The sequence below is a fragment of the Ictalurus punctatus genome, chromosome 9 (genome assembly GCF_001660625.3).
Source record: "Ictalurus punctatus breed USDA103 chromosome 9, Coco_2.0, whole genome shotgun sequence".
Classification (NCBI taxonomy): Eukaryota; Metazoa; Chordata; class Actinopteri; order Siluriformes; family Ictaluridae; genus Ictalurus; species Ictalurus punctatus.
Genome location: NC_030424.2, coordinates 15,950,256 through 15,970,704, shown reverse-complemented (window position 1 = coordinate 15,970,704; position 20,449 = coordinate 15,950,256). Strand labels below are relative to the sequence as shown.

The 20,449-nt window shown below is 39.5% G+C and overlaps 1 protein-coding gene across 4 annotated transcripts; it reads left to right on the top strand.

Moving 5' to 3' along the window:
• Positions 1-110: 110 nt before the first annotated feature.
• znf106a (zinc finger protein 106a) lies at positions 111-20,372 on the top strand. Of its 4 annotated transcripts, none has more exons than XM_017475755.2 (22): positions 111-183; positions 2,391-2,485; positions 3,170-3,231; positions 6,190-6,384; positions 7,402-9,261; positions 9,383-9,824; positions 10,096-10,165; positions 10,256-10,410; positions 10,511-10,571; positions 10,665-10,976; positions 11,077-11,794; positions 12,030-12,079; positions 12,762-12,907; positions 13,084-13,218; positions 14,738-14,854; positions 15,233-15,424; positions 15,728-15,790; positions 15,885-16,004; positions 16,140-16,211; positions 16,401-16,472; positions 16,628-16,774; positions 18,209-20,372. In XM_017475755.2, exons 2-22 carry the CDS (start codon positions 2,432-2,434, stop codon positions 18,263-18,265), a joined length of 5,100 nt encoding a protein of 1,699 aa, XP_017331244.1. In that variant the 5' UTR covers positions 111-183; positions 2,391-2,431; the 3' UTR covers positions 18,266-20,372. The 4 variants fall into 4 exon arrangements, with proteins under 4 accessions (XP_017331244.1, XP_047013607.1, XP_047013608.1 ...); XM_047157651.1 differs by lacking the exon at positions 18,209-20,372 and adding an exon at positions 17,458-18,183; XM_047157652.2 differs by lacking the exon at positions 18,209-20,372 and adding an exon at positions 17,458-18,183 and having other exon boundaries at positions 128-271.
• Positions 20,373-20,449: the final 77 nt, after the last annotated feature.

The following is a 20,449-nucleotide window of genomic DNA, read 5'->3' as shown; positions in this document are numbered from 1 at the left end:
TTAGCTGTGCTTTATGACTGCTTAAGTTTACATCTGATTCAGATTACTGAGTTCACATACGCTTTTAAAGCACTTTCATCAAACCGTGTTTCTCGAGTGCGTCTTTAATACTGTTATTTAGGGACTGCTATTTTGAAAGCGGTGTGTTTGGTGGACATTAAAGAAAAAGAAACACATCTCGGGGTAGGTCAGCGTTTATGATGGGCAAAATAGTTTTTAAAATAAACAAATGCAAATTCAGACGAAGTGTAAACTCCGCTTAAATTAAGAGGTATTTATGAAAAGCTATCATCTCATCCGCGTGTTTGTCGCGCGTGCAGTTCCGGTTGGCTAAGATGCACAATGTTTGTTCAGGGAGCTAGCGGTATTATTTGCTATAACCTAGTTTTGACCAAAACATCGTACATTTCGCAAATTTGATTTAGCGTGTTTACATGGTATGGGCTTCTCCTTTCTTTTTTTTCTTTTTTCTTTTCTTTTTTTAATCGGGTTATTTTGAATTTTATTTATCTAGATAAGTAGCTAATCTGGTGTTTATATTCTCAGTGTAGCATTAGCTTTACTACATAGCTCAGTAGTATGTAGAGTGCATCTCGGGTTATTATTATGTAGAAGTGGGCGTGTAATAAACTCTCATTTAATATAACTTTAGTTAATGCAAAATTGGTCAGATCTCCATCAGTTAAACAAACAATAAAGATGTGCACTATTAGAATTTAAAAATCAATTAATTATCACTCTCCAGGCATAAAAATGAATATTTAATAGTCTTTATCATCTGCTTTTCTTCGCAGTAGCAGCTATACTGCCTAAAGCTAACAACATCTTACCGTCATGATTTTATCATTATATAAGTTTCCCATCATGCTGTAGAAGAGAGAGCTCTGAGTAAGATCACGTCTCGAGACAGAGATTACATTATTACATTTCCCTTATATTGGATTATTATTGTTGTTAACGTTCCAGGTTACACACCTTTACACTGAGTTCGGCCCTTATTCTCAGTGTAGCACTGAAGAGGTCAAATGAGGATGTTTACCCCTTTCTCCTTTGATAATCAATGTGTAAGGACTGAATATATGCCAAAATATTCACAGTGACCTTCTCTCTGGTTACTGGGTGTGTTTACAGAAGATTAGAAGTGCAGAATAAAGCTATTGCACAAAACTGCATATTTATAACTGTGTGATTTTTATTATTAACTCACAGTAGTGACACAGAATATGTCCCCTCTAACTACACTTATATATATGACAAGTTTCCCTGAGTAAATTTGATGTTTAATAACGATAATAATTCCAAACAGATCTGAGCATATTATACAATGCATTTAACATAAGTCACATACAATAGATTAGACACTCTGGAATAAAAGGGTAAGGAGAATAATGGTGGCTCTAAATATCTGTTGCAGGCTTGGCAAATTATATCCTGTGTTTCTGATTTATTGCAATTTCTGTTTAGGAACATATCTTTTTTTCCATTTAAAAAAATATATATAATGCCAGTATCTGAGCTCTGAGCATCGGATGATACGTGTTACTTATCTGGTACTGACATCCTCTAAGTAAATAAGTTACGTGAAACTTTAGAGAGCAAATGGCAGTGTGCTTTAAAATTACTTGTGTGTTCACACACGATATGTGTGTCGTGTCATTCAACCTTGCATGCATTCACATAATAAAATATGTTGTGAATCAGATCTTATTACGATCCAGCATTTTCAGCTTGTATCAGTCCCAATACAGATACTCTGTATCAGAGTGGTATATCTTTAATAACTTGGCATTTTTTATTTGATTTCAAAATGTTTTGCCTTCTTATGACTCATGGAGAAATTAAAACTTCAGGACTAGATGAGAGGTCATGTGGTACATTGAGTGTTGGGTGTATTTATGCTGTAACGTGCACCGTGTGACCTGCCGTTTGAGGAGTTTTCCAGAACACACTCCAGGGTATTAAACTTGCCCAGACACAGTAGTGATCTGCATTTAGCCCAGTGAGCAGTGTACACTACCATGACATTTATGCTGGCAGTGGTGCTTGAGACACTGACCTCTTGAAGCCTTTCCAGCTTCATGCATAGTGCCGTGTATTCTAAGTCTGAGCTGACTCCTTATACATGTGTTGAATGTGTTGATGTATAATTAGGTAGATAAATAAGTAATAGTATTTGCTGTACAAGCAGAAGACTGAGAACGGGCTCCTTTCCTTGAATTTGTTTACTTCGAGCTAACCATTACTAATACCTTGCATAACCACTGTAAATGCAAATATTTGAAAAGTAGTGCGACCTAATAATAACTGCGGGTACTTACAATTTAACAGCTTGCTTTTGCTCAGACAATTTTACATGTTATTAACATAATTTCTTCTTTCCATATATGCAGCACATATCTGTTATGGGCTAAAATAGACTATCTCCACCATCATGGGGAAAACCCAGACCTGCATTTTGTGTGACATCGTCTACAACTCCAGACAGGTGATGCTAGCTTCTTATTTGTGCATCTTCTTTCCCATCCCCATAGATAATACCTACCTCTGATTAAGTTAATGAGATGAATAAGCTATTTTTGAATTTCTAACATTTAAGTGGTTCAATTTCACATGAACAGATGGGTGACAAATTAAAAGATAAACCAGTGGATCCGTTATGCTATTAGAGGTATTTTGCTGGTATGTTTTGGATCTACTTGTCTGCTTAGAGGGAAGAGTCACTTCAAATCAATACAAAGTTATTCAGATTGATCACCTTTATGATGAAACATTTCTAGTCTCTCTAAATCACATACTGTGGCCTTTGCAGTCACCAGGTCTTAATACAGTTGAACTTATGGGAGATTTTATACAGACATGTTAGCGCTCTCTAACATCAACAAAACACTGACTGTGAAAATATCATTTGGAAGAATTATGTTCATCTGTCCAGTACAGTTCCAGAGACTTAATAATAAGACGCCTTCTGTTGGTTTTTGCTTTAATTTGCTCACCCATCTGTATGAATTACATCATCAACCAGTTTTTCCACACATCCACTCCAGCTGTTTAAAGTTTTCTAAATGATCTGGACGTCTGTTTTAAATAAAGCACCTGGGTATAGACCAGTTGAAGCTAAAGCTTTATTAAGTTCTGACCTTTTCCTGATGTCTCCTTTTTTCCCCAAAAGGAGATGAATGAGCATATGAGAAGTATGCTGCATCATCGGGAGCTGGAGAACCTTAAAGGCCGGTGAGTGACTGCATTTTTATACTCTGTCATGTCAGGAGTTTAACACGGCAACGGATATTGTATATACTTCTTCCAGATAGCTATAATGTATGAGGGTTTGTTTTTTACCCTGTATGCTTAAATTACGTTTGCAGTCAACTCAATGAATATTGGCAGCCTTTAAGTTAATGGGGGAAATTATTGCGCTAAAGAAAGCATCACACACACTGACTAAATTTTCACTCAGATAATTGAAGAAACATTCTTCTAAGGCAAAATCACTCATGATCTTTTTTAGTTAATGGTATTTTCTCTCAAAAACAACAAAATGTACAATGTTTATTCCCGCAGCAAATATTGATAAATTGATAAAATTATCAATTAGAAGCCAAGTGTAGTTTTTATGCAAAGAGTTGTTACCTTGTTGATTTTAGTTATTTTTAATAACAAGGGCATTGTTGCTTAATGTCAGGTGAATATAAATTGCTAAAACAGTTTTACTGCAACGAATTTGTATCCTGCATCTGCTGTGAAACGCAAACTGGGTGCTACAGTGGACACAAATTCGCCATCTGAGAAACAAAAATATTTAAAGGATTGTGAACATTAAGAACCTGACTGCATTCACTGTCCAACTATCCTGAGTCTTCTCCTAAAGTGTTTGATCAGATTTGAGAATGCAAAGTAGAGAGGAGACTCCCTATACACATAGTACATATAATATATAGTCTCTCCAGATCTTGCAGGGTCCTAAGTACTGTCTTATGGATCGTCCTTTTCTGCTCACCCCACAGTTTTCAAAGGGGTTCCGGTCAGGGGACTGGGATGGCCATGTCAAAAGCTTGATTCTGTGGACACTGAGGCATTTTATGTGGATTTAGATGTATGAATTGGATCATTGTTCTGCTGGAAGCTATTTTATTTATGCGTTGCTTTTTTTGTGACTCATTTTTTTAATATAATTTTTTTTTAATTATATGTACAACAAAGTCCAAAATCTGCCCAGGATCATGAAATGAAAAAGAAGAAAAAAGTCATTATTATCGACAAAACACCCATAATAATACTCATAACCAAAGTAACATACAGAGGGGTACCAAGTAAAATAAAAATCTCAAAAGGTCTGCTAGAGCCTCAGTAAGGTCTAACCAAAATTGTATTGTCCTTCCGTTGACGCCTTGTTTATGTATTGCTTGATTTATGAAGTTCAGCACACCTTTGTCTAATTTCATGTGTGTATTCTATAAACGTCCCCTTGTTGATGTATGACTAAGGGAATTTGGCTTCATGGGAGCATGCTTTAGATATCATTTTGTTCACAAGAATTTCTAACAGTGCCAGTAATTGTGACAGACAGTTGTGTTAGATTTATATGTCTACTGTGCGATTATGTTAATACCTTTTTTTATCCATCTTTATCAAGGGTGAAAATAATTCTGGAGCTGTCTGTATTCTTGAAAATACATACTTTTATTTATGTATTTTTCAGTAAAACACTGTAAAACATAATTAACCATATCGTTAAGGTTATTTTTAAGGTTAAAATACCATATTGCATGTGGTGTTAATTTTTCTTCATTTACATTAGGATGGCAATAATTCTGGGGTTGACTCTACATCTTATGGGTACTGAATATTTTACTTAGTCCTTTTGTTATTCTTTACATGTGGCATGGAAAAAGCTTGTTGTAGTTGGAGGTAACTGTAGTTAGGCACGTGTTGTCTTCAAAAGGACAAACTGAAGCGGCTGCCATAGCACAAGAATATATATATATATATATATATATATATATATATATATATATATATATATATATATATATATATATATATATATATATATAATATAGAGGCACTGTGGAATCGACACGCAAGGCCAGCATAGAGCAACAGTGTCCCTCATGTGACTGTTATGTAGACCACTGGAATGTGAAAAGTGAGACTGGAACAGAGGAAAAGCAAATAACCTTGAGAAAATGGCACTCTAGCTAAAACACAAATAACACTTTGTTATTGTTCTCTGCAAATTTGTGCATAGCTATTTTAAAATTTAATATGTAACTGCATGTGTGAAGTTTCCTTACAGAGTAAAGAAATAGATTTAAAGGGATAGTAAATAACTTATGGGTTGTTTTTTTATTATTATTTTTTAATTGCACAGTCTTTAGCCTGATAAATCTTCACTACTGTTTTAATGGCACTCTGCCCTGACCCAGTTTTTGGTGGGATAGGTCAATTGTCTGTAAGACAACTCTCTTTTAGCTCACAAGCCTGGCATTTGGGAGTGGAGCTGTGGTAGGGAGTGGGGGTTTGCTACAGACAGCTGCCTGCAGCTCATATTACAGCAAATGCTGGAGAGACCCACCCTGGTGCTGCGCTTCAGAACTAAGAAGTGAGAGAGAGACAGGGAGGGAGGGTGTGGGAGTGCAGAAACTAAAGTGGGCTGCTTGTTAGGCGTTCACTGCAGAGCGCAGCAGACACCATCGTGACGGCGTGCGAGGGCACGGCTGCAACAGAGAGGGTGCTGGCCTCTCGTGAGCTCCAGGCTCCATTTCTGGTGGCGAAAACATCATGACAAAGGCCCACCTCTTGCCAGAGGCACCTTCCCATATCCATGCTTCTCCAAGCATGAAATGAAGCTTTGAAAACCTCCTACAAGATCAGGAAGATTCAGCTGTTTTTCTTTATGTTTTTGGTACATTAACACAAGAATAAGTCAGTTTGCCTCCTGATCATTTAAAGTGATTTTTTTTTTGTTTCATTGGATTTTTTAAAAAAATTTATTTTGATTAATTTTGAGTTTGGGGAAGTTCTCTCTCTTTTTCTTCAGAAGCATAAGGCAATGCTTCTTTCCCAAGATTAGCCGGAAAGAATAGTCACGGCCTAAGTTGTCCTCCAGCCACCTGGCATCCACTTTTGCAAGCAGTTAGCCATGCCTGAGGGTAGCATTCATCGGCCACTGTCGCCTCTCCTTCCCAGGGACTGTGGGCACGAGTGCCGGGCATGTGGGGTCACTGTGTTAAGCCTGACGGAGTATGCAGATCACATCTCCAGCTCCATGCACAAGCAGCGTGTGGAAGCCCATGACCACCAGATATCTAAAGCAGACCAGAATGAGGACTACTTCGATAAAGAGATGGTGGAGCTCGTTGAAAAACGAAAAGAGTTCATCAGGTAAAGTTGTTTATGTATTACTGGATACCTGCAATTAGTTAATAATTTATGACTATTTAGGACCAGGTGTGCTATGAGGGCATTTAGCACAGTAAATATTTTTGGTCTTTCTTTGAGGCATTCCATTAACTCAAGTGTTTTGGCATAGTATAGATTATGTATCAAAATGTACTGACTGTTCTTGGACAGGATCAGTAGTCTGAATTAACTCAAAATATTCATTTAGTTCTTTTAAAGAAAAATTGTTTTATACACATATTCATGTCCTACATACGTTTAGCTCTATTTTAAACTGAACTACAAGATGGAGTCATGTATCATCAAGCCTAAATAAGTCATCAGTGCTCACTCTCACTCACCCTTTCCCTTCACTCTGGCCAACTAGAACAGATTATGTACCGCAGTCAATGAATAACCAAACATGTAAACTGAGACCCCATAATTCTCAAAATGCTGATATTTATCTTGCAATAAAGTAACCAAACAGTGCGTGATACACCTGAACTAAATGGTCAGAAAGTGAATGGAGAATTATTTTGTTAGATCAGAGTTAATGAAGCTTTGTGATACTTTAGTAAGCAGTAGTCGTTCATTCAAGTTTGTGCTTTTATTGAATAGTTTCATTGAATAACTGTAGCCAATAAATCAAAAATATTTACATATTCACTCTTTGTCACCTTTGCCAAACAAAACTCAAGGTAGAGCAGATTGTTTTTAACACATTCAGGTGATTGAATTGAGAATGAATTTTGCTAAAGCCAGCTGCAAAATCATAGCTCGTAACTTAGTCATCATTAAGTCCTTCTTTGCAAGGACAACTTGAGGAGCTATTCATTTCACTATATTTGACTCGTCCTTGTCGCAAATTTTTATCTGCAGAACATAGAACATATTATGTGTGTTTAATTTGCTACTTATATGATGCAAAGAAAACTCATAGTTCGTAATGATTTATGAATGGTTAAAAAGTGTGCACATTAATGTGTCTGGTTTAATATTAATATTGGCTTTCCTCAGACAAGAGGAAGCTGCTTTGAGGAGGGCCAAAGAGGAACAGGAGGCCATGAGAAAGTGGCAAGAGATTAAGGAACAGTGGCACAAACACAAACAGTGGCACCACCAGCAAAGTGGCTCTTGGGCCCCGAGATTCTCCAACTTTCCCTTGTCCTCAAGAAGTGGGTTAAATACCAACTTGCAAGAACCACGTAGGGGGCCCGAGCATAATCGTGACAATTGGAACAGATGGCAGATTAGGAGCGCCACTTGGCATGCTGAAGGGCCCCTTGACTTGCAGAGATGGGAATCCTTAGATGGACGAGGCGGTAGCTTACACAGTAGGGGAAACTACTGGAGAGGAAGACAGGGCAACTATGCAGGTTCCTCTCAACAGCAGAGAAACCAGTCATCCTGGTCCAACAAAGAAGGCAACAGAGGGAACTTTGAGAGACCAAATGACTTGCACTGGCAGCAGTCCAAAGTGAATCATTGCACTGCATCATCTAGGCCACATCACCACCAGAAACCACATCACAATACTGAGAGCCAGAAAAAGTGCCACCAAAGACAGGAGGGTTGTGGAGAAAACGATCCTGGAAAGGGCAAGGGTAAGTCCGACAAGAACCACCGTTGGGCACCGTATCCTCCAGCTTTGCTTGGAGATTCCTTATCTCAAATTGATATCCAGCCTGCTTCAGATAAGGTGAATCTTGACTCTCCTGAACACAGTAACAAAAAAAGTTTGAACGCAAGCACCAAAAGCTTGGAGGGACGGTCACAAACGGATCTTGGGAGCAGCCATCTTGAATGCTCTAAACCCCAGCAAGAATATGAGAAAGAGTACAGAAAGCAAAGAGTGTGTCCCGATAAGAAAAATGAAAGCAGCGGGAAAACACAGAGACTGAGTCACCAATCTGCACCCTCTTCTTCCTTGCCTTTACACACTCAGAGACTTGGGAGACCCCCCAAGCATTCAGAAAAAAGGGTCACTGCTAACACTGGTTCAGTGACTAATCTCAAACGAACATCAAGTCAAGACTCTGTTAACTCTAAAGCTTCAAAGCATTCTCATTCAGGCTCCCAGTCCCCTGTAGATGTTTCCATTGGCCAAGAGCAGGAACATCTGCTTTCTGAAATGCTGCGCAAAGCAAAGGAGAACCTTTTGAATAAACAAACATCAGTAGAAACGTCTGCCACAGAGGATGACCTCAAAGATGCTGAGCTGCATATCCAAGAAAACGAGTTGATGGAAGGTTCAAAGCTCAGCAGTGAAAAAGGACACTGTACAAGTAAGCGGAAATCAGATGAGCACCACGGAAGAAGGAAAGAAGAAGAGCACAATGGAAGAAGGAAAGAATGGCAGTCCCTCAGAACCGTGATTGCTGTGCAGGGTGGATGCTCAACAAAAGACATCAATGTGCTGTCTCTGCAATCGCTGCAGGTCAGCACCTCCACCATGGACCGGGAAGATGAGGAGGAATGTGCAGAAAGGGAAGATGATCTTGTCCGAGATCAGGGAATACAAGCTATGGATGAAGGCATAATCTCTGACAGTGAGGGCAGCCGCACCAGCCACTCTCTTACCACGACTGGATGCTCTGTGCCTTCTCTGAAAAAGCTTGCCCTGCCTGCCAGTCTCAAGCGGGACCTGAACCGCCACATCGGCAGCAAAGGCAAAGGAGTTGCCCATGAGCCCAACCTGAACATTGCACGGCGTTTCAGGAATGTAAGTGGCGCACGTGAGAGTGAGAAGGACAATGGCCTGAAGCCCACTCTGCGGCAACTGATAAGCTCTTCTGCCTCCAGAAGAAATGTCAACTGGGACCAGGTATATCAGGAGGTCCATCGCAAGAAACAGCAGCAGGGCAAGGGTTTGCCAAGGTAAAATCTGTTTGCTTTTGTTTGCCTTACAGTTTTTGAGTACAAATATCAACATAAAAACAGTGAGCACCACAAAACCAATTTAACCACATGCTAACTACATGCATCTGTCTTTGGTCAGGTTTGGAATAGAGATGGTACCCAATGAACCTGAGGGTGCAACCCACATGGTTGATGATGATGGTCCTCTTTGTGAGGGCTTCCAATGGGACTCTATAGCTGACTTTAGCCCAGTATCTGTACTTCCACGTAAACGCAGCATGTCAGAAAGTAGTGTGGTCACCCATGGCACCACAACATCCTGTTCACTCCTCAGAGCTGCAGAACCAACTTTTGTCATGAAGTTACAAGATAGTGCCAAGCCAGGGCTTCAGGCTGTTCATTCACCTATGGAGGAGGATTGTGATGATCAAAGGGATAGTGAGGGCATAGCCCAGGCCAAAGAGCACACGAAGGAAATGGAGGTACAAAAGGCTGACCAGGACATAGAACCTGTGGATGGGGAGAGTAGTTGCATGTCAAGCGCTGAGCTGAATGGAAGGAAGAAACGCAGAGCAGTTGGGGTGAGTGATTTTTCTTTTTCTAGTGGCAGTGTTTAAAGGCTGACAAGTATATTATTAGGTTCTGCCTCAGTCATCACTATTACAGCCAAGCTCTACCCTAAAATGTATTACATCATAATTTTTTTACATTACATTAAGTTGGCAGTGAATTTGTAGTCTTTTTCATTTCATGAACAGATCCATGAACATTTCATGAACAGATACAGAAGTGTAATGTGTAAATCTGTGTAAAACTGTAAGTGTAATCTGATGAGTTGGGGGGGGGTTTCAGGATGTGGCATCCCCTGAAATTCCTAATTCAGAGAGGAAAAACAAGAGGTTGAAAATCAAGCCTAAGAAAGGTAAGTGTGTAATTATTTTAGGTTCAAGGCTTAGAAATTAGTTTTTTCTGTACCGTGTTATAATGTGTTTTCTTGCATTGTGCTGTGTAGAACGCTCTCAGTTGGACGAGTTGTTGGCTGTTTCTTTGCGAGAGGAGGAACTGAGTAGCTCTCTACAGGCAGTGGATGACAATTTGATCGAGGCTCGATCAGCCCTTCAGTCTGCCTATATGGAAGTGCAGCGTCTGCTAATGGTCAAACAGCAGGTTAGTTCTGATGAGTGAGCAGCGCCAATGTTTTTGTTCATTAGGTTAAATTCTTTTTCATGTAGATAATCTAATTTCTAATCATATAACTACTCCCTAGGTAACCACAGAGATGAGTTCCTTGAGGACCAAGCGTATAGAAATTCTGCAAGAGTTACAAGGTACAAAAATTGAAAGAATATGTAGCAAAGTGTCAGAATTGTGAAAAATTGTAAACGTAGTCTTAGGAAAAATATTTTCTGCTTTATTTTTAGGAGGTTCTGATTCTCCACCAATTACAAGAAACTGTGATGAGAACCTGACCACTGCACCAATTCTGCCATTGTCCTCTCTGGCCTTGCCTGATCATACTGTTAAGCCCAGTAATCCAGCTACTACGTCTTCCATCCTCTCACCATCACCTGCCTCTAGCCCACCTGTTTTTATTATCAAACGGGAGCGTCTGTCACCCGTGAATGTCAGCCCAACACAAGAGCCTACAGACAACCCACTTTCTGGCCCTCACAGTACCACACCAGAGCAATCAGCAGCTGCCACTGAGATTGGTGTGGAACCTGTCAGTTTAGGTAAAGTTTCATGCTCTCTAAATCAGAAAATATCTTTGTTGTTCGTCTGCTAGTTAACGCTCCAGTAATTACCTATTTTCTTTCCTGCTATTTGTCACAGATGCCACTTTAAAGTGTGACCTTAATGTACAACTGTGTCCGAAGAATATAGAATGTGCACAGGATCACAAGTTATGGCTGTCTCCTGCACATCAAGCTCATCTCGCCTCTCAGGACCATACGCTAGAACTAACGTCATACCCGAACTCTGGAAGAACCTCACTTAACCCAGTCTCTCCGAAGGGCTCTCACACAACACAACAGGGACACAACAGTCCAGAAGCTACGGCTGGGAAACGTGTAAGAAAGTTGAAGAAGAAGAGGGTCCTGAGGAACGCACAGGGAAGCACGCAGCCTGACATCAGTGACTCGGAGCCAGATGCCAGGCAACCCTCCCGGCCTATTCGCAAACTGCGACCACGCCGGCGCACCAGTGACTCCTGCTCCTCCCCCCCTGCTGCTGCTGAAGTAAAAGAGGAGAGCATGGAGCTAACAGGTGCACCGGATCCTCCAGAGACAAAGGGACCAACACTGGCTCCTGCTGGGAAGGAGACTCAGGGCTCTGACTCCTCAGAACTAGAGATGGTGGAGCTCCCTCAATCTGTACCTACGGAAGTGGTTAATTTGGACTCCTCTGACCCAAATGACGAAGAAACAAAGCCTCCTGAAGTCTCCAAGGAGTCTGCTACTGAGATGACACAGACCCAGAAGCTTGCATGCAATGAGGTCACTTCCACCAGTGAGATTGACACCAGCAGTGTAGTCACAAGCTGTAAAAGGTAGATTTTAATGAAAACTGGTCATTTGTAGTTCTGTGTTCTGGGTAACAAAGTCACCATTTGTAGGCTGAAGTCTTGTAAGCTGTCTGCTGTTCTGCAGTAAAATGATAATCGTTAGTAACACAGTAGTAAACTTTATGGGTTTTTATATTTGTGTCATGATTTATCAGACAGCTCCTCTGCTGTTCAGAGGGGTATAAATATATAATATGCAATGTCTTTTTTGTCTTTGTAGTGCAAAGAATTTGACTCTGGCAGTTATGAAGGAGTCCAAAGCATCTTCCAGTAGGTATTTGAAGTTTACAGGGTGGTGTGAACTTAATTGTAACTCATAAGCTACATTGTGTAGATTAACAAGACACTTTTCTTGAATGACAGTTACTTAAACAGTTATTTTAAACAGTTGTGATCATTGCAATGGGTAATATTTTTAAACATTGTAGTAAGGAGGATATAGTAAACTTAAATTATCCAAGACACAACAATTTAAAAAATAAATACATTTTAAAAACCTGAACACTTAAAACCAGTCCACAGGGCAACCGTAGTGTATCTCAGGAAGGTCAGTGGAGTCCACACGGCCTAAATTAGAATGATAATGACGAAAATAGTGCATCAACTCCCTAAATTACTTTTTAAGGGCAAGGTATTCTTAGAGCAACTGTTGTGATAACAGCCCATGAAGAACCACAGAGTCACATTGCAGAACACATGCTGTTGAGGTTTTCAGTGACAAATTTAAATTTTTAGTTTATGTATAAGAATTTAGGAATTCATATAAGCAAAACGAACTTGGCATGCTGTCTTGGTGAATAATCAGTTTAGGTTGTGTATTGTATTTGGGTTAAAGTTACACTCATGATTTTGAAAGTTGTCAGCTCAGTTGAAAGCTTTGTTTGTATGTTGCAAATGGGTTTTTACAGAGGACATGGTTACTGACTCATGCTGTGTCTGTGTACTTTACTAGATGCATCATCAGATGCTGGTGAAGAGGAGATGCCAACTGAGGGCTCATTTGAAGGTCATCAGGAGGCAGTGAATGGAATGCAGATCCATAACGACTTGCTGTTCACCTGCTCAGGAGACCGAACCATACGAGCCTTCAACCTGATGGTGAGCCCACAACACAGCCCCACAGAAACCATACACACTATGAAGATGTCATTAGAACTTATAATCCTGATATAATGTGCTGAAATTCGTTTCACTAGTTCAGAGGTCCTGTAGGTTGAATAGATTAATTGAATAGAAAAGATCATCAGATACCGTGTTCTCTTGATGTATTACAGAGCCGTAAGTGTGTGGCAGTGTTTGATGGGCACAGCAGTAAGGTGAACTGCTTGGTGGTGTCATCTGGACCTGGCTTGCCACAGCGACTCTACTCCGGATCAAGTGACCAAACTATCCGCTGCTATAACATCAAGGTGCGGCTCTCTACCTCTGCTCCACCAGGCTTTCACTTATTATTGACCCTCATTTACTGGTAATGTTCAGATATTGTGTTAATCTTACAGCCTTCGACTGTGTGTTTATCTGTGGTTCTATATCTGTGGTTTATTCATAATATTTTCAAATGTTGACTGCTTGCTACAGCAATATGGGAGACACCTGAAGACTAAGCTTTTCTGCTTTTACTAAACAAGCAGTCATACCCAGAACAAATAAAATTCACCCAGTGGACATGTACTTAAGTTCATTTTGTAACAGTTGTTTAAAGTAAGTATACACTCACCTGGTTGTTTATAAATCCAAATTTATTTACACTTCGATTTCGGCAGACATGCATTAAATGCAATTTCAACCAATACATGTTTTATCATTTATGCGGTTAGCATGGAGCCATCCTGTCTATTAACATACACTCAGGTTTTTGTGGTAAAATACTTAGGATACTTTTGGCTGTTCTATTAAACAGGATGTACAGTACAGGATGTAACAATCCTATACGATGGATTCTGTGGAATATACACTCACTGGGCACTTTATTAGAACAACTGTACACCTACTCTTTCATGCAATGATCTAACCAGTCAATCATGTGGCAACAGTACAATGCATAAAACCATGCATGTATGTGCCCTCACGGTATCAGCAGCTTCAGGTAATGATAATCAACTTTCAGAATGAGGAGAAAAAGTGACCTCAGTGATCTTGATTGTGGTATGATTGTTGGTGCCAAACAGGCTGGTTTCAGTATGTCGATAACTGCTGAATTACAACAGTCTCTAGAGTTTACTCAGAATGGTGCAAGAAAGAAGAAAAAAACATCCAATGAGTGCCAGTTCTGTGGATAGAAATGCCTTGTTGATGATGAGAGGTCAGTGGAGAATGGCATATTTGAGTATTGCTGCTGATCATGTGCCTACCTTCATGGCCACACTTTACCCATCTCCTAATGGCTACTTCCAGCATGATAATGCACCATGTCACAAAGCAAAAGTCATCTCAAACTACTTTCATGAACATGACAATGAGTTCACTGTTCTTCAGTGGCCTTCCCAGTCACCGGATCTGAATCCCAGTAGAACAGCTTTGGGACGTGGTAGAACAGGAGATTCGCAGCATGATGGATGCACCTGAAGAATCTGCAGAAATTGCGTGATACAGTCGTGTCAACATGGATCTTAATCTCAAAGTAATGTTTCCAACATATTGTGGAATCCGTGCCATGACGAATTGAGGCTGTTTTGAGAGGAATATGGAAGCCCTACCCAGTATTAGTATAGTGCTCCTAATACAGTGCTCACTAAGTGTATGTTTTAAACACTTGTTTTTAATTTGCATCTTCTGTTTGCTTACATCGTGATCTGAGTCCACACTCACAGATCTTTACTTGGCTCAGTTGCTATTTTGTGTCATCACTATTTGTTTAGTCTAAGCATGTCCTCACCAAACTCATTCTCAATCTCAGATCAAAGTCTGCATTGTTGATGTTTCTCTCAGACCCGAGCGTGTGTGCAGCAGCTCAGCCTCTCTGACCGTGTGCTTTGCCTCCATAATCGTTGGAAAGTGCTCTATGCAGGGCTGGCCAATGGCTCAGTGGTCACCTTCAGCCTTAAGGTAAGCCTCATTCGTGTTCCCCACCCAGAAGGACATTAACCTGCACATGCTTTAACTCTATAACTTTAGCTTTACACTTTTGTAAATTTTAGTGTATGTGAATTTTGTTTATTATACCATTTAACAACCTAAATATGTAGTGTGTAGTGTTTGATTTTTGGATACTGAGGGTACAGTGTGTGCTGTGCTCTGTCTGTTGAGCCACTCAGAGGCATCTTGTGTTTTAAAAAATATATATATATATTTTAATGTAGATACAATCATTTTAGTATTAATCATCTGCTTGAATGAGCTTGTAGAATGTAGACCTTGCCACACTGTGTTTACGATGTGCTTTTCTCTAAGTGTTTGTGTGTTTTGTTCGATCTGTTTTTGCAGAACAATAAGCAGTTAGATGTGTTTGAGTGCCACGGGCCACGGGCGGTGAGTTGCTTGGCTACAGTGCAGGAGGGAGCACGGCGAGTGTTACTTGTTGGTTCTTATGACACCACCATCAGTGTAAGAGATGCCAAGAGTGGCTTGCTGCTGCGTACCTTAGAAGGGCACACTAAAACAGTCCTCTGCATGAAGGTGTGTGTCTTTATAATGTGATACTGTATTACATCTTAACAGTTATTTTGTGTTGCAGATTTTGTTTGGAGTGCTTGCGTATCCAGCTACGTACTGCTCATACTCCTTTCTTATCTACTCGATTTAAATTGTGTACCCTTTCCTTCTGAGCCTTATTGTTGCTAGGGTAGTAATGCAGTGTTCATTTGATATATGTATATTATACCTCATCTGTCGTGTTCGACGAGTTCCCCAAGTGGTCTAATAATTTAGTTTTGCATGCACATGCAACTCTTTTCTCTATTCTGTATGTTCTTTTCGGAGGTGGTGAATGATCTAGTCTTCAGTGGATCCAGTGACCAGTGTGTCCATGCACACAATATACACGTGAGTGTTTTTACACACTTTTTGTGAGGAAATTTGCCACATGTGCTTGAAAGGTTATTTATCTTTATTACGTCTGTGTTTGTGCAACTCGTAGACGGGGGAGCTTGTGAGGATCTATAAGGGCCATAGTCATGCCGTCACTGTGGTGACCATACTGGGGAAGGTAATGGTCACAGCATGCCTTGACAAGCTGGTCCGTGTGTATGAGCTACAGGTAAGAATATTACAGTCCCTTGTAAAGTTTGTTGTGTTTTAGAGTATATGATTATGATTGGGGGTACATGATGAATTTTTATGTCTTCTTTTTTGTGTATTTGATGAGTGTTCACATTGTTTGTATGGCTGTCAGTCTCACGACAGGTTACAGGTGTACGGAGGACATTCAGACATGGTGATGTGTATGGTCATCCACAAGAGCATGGTCAGTATAGCTGAGAATATGGTACACTAATCTTCTACACACTTTATTCAGTAATGCATATTGTGTAAATAAGTGGCTACCATCCTGGCACTTCTTATGTGTTATATTTGGTGATTATTAGTATTTCTCATTGAGCTGCTGATGAATGTCCGGAAATCTCTGTTGTTGTTTTTTTCCTTGATCTATTAGATCTATACAGGTTGTTATAATGGGAGTGTACAGGCTGTCCGGCTGAACCTGATCCAGAATTATCGCTGCTGGGTAAGAGACCGGTGTACAGCATTTTAGATGTAATGTGTGATGATATTGCTGTGCAGTGTTGCGGCATTATTATCTGTTGAGCTGGTGTGTAGTCTTGTTGATGTGCAGGAGCATTGCTGCGGTTCTGATCTGATGCTGTTGTGTTTTTCCGGTAGTGGCACGGATGCTCGCTGATCTTTGGTGTAATGGAGCACCTGCAGCAGCACCTGTTGAATGACCACACCAATCACACACAGCAGACGCTCAAGTGCCGCTGGAGGAACTGTGACTCCTTTTTTAATTCCCGCAACGGCTTCAAACAGGTACCAGAAAATCTCTTGACTAGCTTAAAATGCATATCTACATGTCTTTTTTGTTGTTGTTGTTGTTGTTGTTCCTTAAAAACCAGTACTTTATGTAGTGCTTTGTGCTGTGCACATAGCTAAAGCACTTTAATAGGTTTAGTTCTTGCATTGATCAACAAGCTAGGTAATCTACTAATGTGACTGTTAATCAAAGTAGTACAAGAAATAGTAGGAATGAACTGGATAGTTGGATTTGTAAACATTTCTCCGATTGGGCAACAGTTCTTAATTTAGGTATCATAGGGCAGCTGCACCCCTTATCTGAGGAGTTTGTAGTGTCTCACAGTGAGGGGAAACACTATTGCTGTTGTTATTGGTTGGTCTCAAAGCAATACAATTTCAGTATAATGAAAATGCTCAATGTGAATAACTTACTGTATGGCATTTGAAACCAATTCTTACGAAAATAAGTATAATGTATTATTATGATAATGAGATAATGGTGTAGGAATTAGGCAAAAAGTGCAATTTGCCTGTATCTGATAGTCTCACAGGCCCATTATTTACACAAAAAAATTCTACAAAACACATTAAACTTATTTTCAAATAAAAATGTTAGATAATAGGGATGTTTTGAGAATGAGGAGATAATAGTGAAGTAAAGTCTGTGATATTAATGAGCTTCATGGCGCCATCTACAGGCACGAGCTTATGAGACCTGGACCTTTCAAGGTGGAATGGAAAATCTGGATAAGAAACCAACTTCATCCTCGTCACCTAGATAACAATATCTGTTTAAACTGCTATTATCGTATGATAAAGAAATATGTGTGAATATATCTACAAATAATTCAGTAGGTCCTGGTATTATTTTTACAGCTTCCCTGCTATAATACAATTTCCCTGCTGCTGAACACTCGGATCCGTTCGTTCCGCCAATACAATTTTTTTTTACATTTTGATAAATATTTTGCTTGTGGATTTTATTATTTTATGTGAACTCTTTGGCACACAAATAAATATATATGTAATTTTGGTGGTATTGAAGACAATTTGTTCAGAGGAATGGGACAAAACTGAAATATAGTGCCGCAAAAAGTGAATTACTTGTCGTCATAGTCTCAAAGCTATAATTGTCAATAAAGCAGCTTTGCAACAAAGTACTAATATTGGTCATTTGTAGTGTCTGAATACTTTTTTTTCCTGATCAATCTTGGTTTTTAAACATCTTTTTAATGCTTTTTAATGACTTTTAATACATACCTTTTGTTGATATTTACAAGTACAAAGTCAAAAGACATTATGTGTGTAAATACCAAGTGGATATATGTAATGGAAGTATATTAAATAACAAACAATAGTCTCTGAATACATATTTCCCCTCATTGTATACAAACTTTTATAAAACATCCTACATGACTTTTTAACACTCTGTTTTTCTTGTCTTTATAGGCCGTGCAAGCTCACATGCAGAAACATGCAGAGGAGGACAGTAAATTGGAGTCTTAAGGGGTCCTGGAAAGGTCACCCTAGATAATCCAAATAACCTCCTCTTCTCCCATATTGGGAAGATCTCATCTAAACCTCAGGATAGGAGCTCTTTCCTTGCAATCATTTTTCTATGTGTAATCAGATACCAACAGCTATCATCTTAGAAGGAGAGGACAACCTACTGTCAGTTCTAGATACTGGTGATTTGTAGGTTTTTTCTTTTTTTTTTTTGTGAAATAGAAAGTACAGCGTGTATAGAAACTACAGACAGTGTCATCTCTGTTAGCATATTTTGAAAGAGCAATGCACAGACTTTTATCGCTGTCACTTTACTGCTTAGTGGATGTGTTGGAGGCTTTTGGCATCCAAAGGTTCTTCACTTTTACTTTCTTTTTTTTAGATTTTGCAAGTCCTTCTCTTTCAGTGGAGCTGCTGGTATTCTGACTGTGCCAGTGGAACCATTTTCTTGTTCCTCTTATCCATGTTCTCTGTAATCTTATCTCTTTATGTGAAGATAGACAGACTTTTCTGTTAGCACACCATATGATCATTCTGTCATCTTCAAGGAAAAGATAACAGATGTACAGATAATGGATAACAGATCTCTCTTCCTGCTCTTTACTCACCTGATTATACACAGTATTATCAGCTCTGGGATATATTGACCAAATAAAGACTAAGAATTAAAAAAGAACTGTGGGGGGAAACAACCCTGTACAAATTGTTGGACAGGCCAGAAGAGTTGTTGCTGCTGCCCCCTCCTGCCTAAAAACACATTTAGTTCATTACTTTGTATGGCATGGGTTTAGGGACGTTTGTCATTTGGAGTGTTTTGAGGTTTAGAAATATGGTACTCCTGTCTTCTTGAGCAACCAAGATTTTTGTTCGTTTTTAAACTAGAAGTGTTTTCTGAAGACCCCCATTTCTTATAATTCACTCACAGCTCAGATAAGGACATTGTTTCTCAGCTATTCCTACACCAAAACAAGGTGGGTCAGTCAAGATTTAGTGAAACTTTTTCATAACTTAATTCAAAATTTTAAACAGTTTTTCAAGATTTCTGAAGAGGGTGGTCAGGTTTTTTTTTTCTTCTTCTTTTTTTTTTTTTTTAAATCTTATCTTCCAAGTGGTTTTACCTTTTCCATCATTATTTTGAAAGATGGCTTCATATAGGCCTATATTATGTTTGTGAGGTTGTTTTCCTTTCTGATTTTTTTTTTCCTTTTCTCTTCACGTGGTTGCTCGCTGAGGTTAAGTCGCAGTGGAGGGACTGCTTGTTTTCTGTAACTGAAAGATTGCTGTTCAAGGAAATGGATTTGATGTGATTGTGACAGGTCCTGAAATATGACAGTCGGTGTGTGTAGCCCTCTGTAAGCAGAATGTGTGGGAGTGTGCTTATGCCCAAGTAATACAGTGCAGTATTGCTGGTTTAACTTGGATTTTTTTGCACAATGGTTCTCACGTAGTCGAGAGATTTCTATATGGGCTCTGTCCTTTTGTGGTTTCAGATCTTTATACAGACATTTATATGGATGTGGGTGGAGGTGCATGCAGCTTAGCTGTACAGCCCACTTTTGACTGAAGGTGTGTGTGTGTGTGTGTGTGTGTGTGTGTTTGTTTGTGTGTGTCTCTGTATTGCAAGTTGTTAAAGTGGTTGAAGTGATAAGTGATTTATGAAGTGGGGAGCATAGTACCAGAACCCCTCTCCCATGCCATAGCACTCAGCCGCCATGTAGGCAGCACGCAGAACCACACCCAATAATAAACTGCAGCTAGTTGTCTTCATTTCAGTAACATAAATTTTAAACATTTTAAACTCAGGACGGTGTTCTTTCTTAAAGTATGTGCCACAGTAAGCTACATTTTAACTATTCTACCCCACTCACTGAAGAGATTTGATGTTACTCTAAAATGTGGAGATTTATGTTGTTGCTGGCATTCAGCCGCAGGTTTTTCTCACCCTTGATCCCATTGACAGTACATCTTTCTCTCTATCAGTGGTGTGTAGCATTTGGGGCAGTTTGTCAACCTCTTATCTGGTCTTCCCAAAGTTGGTTTGTTGGTTTTGTTTGTTCATTTTCACTGAATACCTTGTTATAATAAATACATTTACAGTTTTGTCAAACTGGTATTTTATGTGTCCATGCTTTGAAATATTTCTTGTATGCACACTAGCTGATTTAATGTTTAATATTTTTTTTA

Excerpts from the sequence above, each read along its gene's own strand:
- znf106a (XM_047157651.1), top strand. The coding sequence starts at position 2,432 with ATGGGGAAAACCCAGACCTGCATTTTGTGTGACATCGTCTACAACTCC. Across the intron at positions 10,411-10,510 it reads TGCTAATGGTCAAACAGCAG|GTAACCACAGAGATGAGTTC; the intron begins GTTAGTTCTGAT and ends ACTACTCCCTAG. Across the intron at positions 12,080-12,761 it reads GGAGTCCAAAGCATCTTCCA|ATGCATCATCAGATGCTGGT; the intron begins GTAGGTATTTGA and ends GTACTTTACTAG.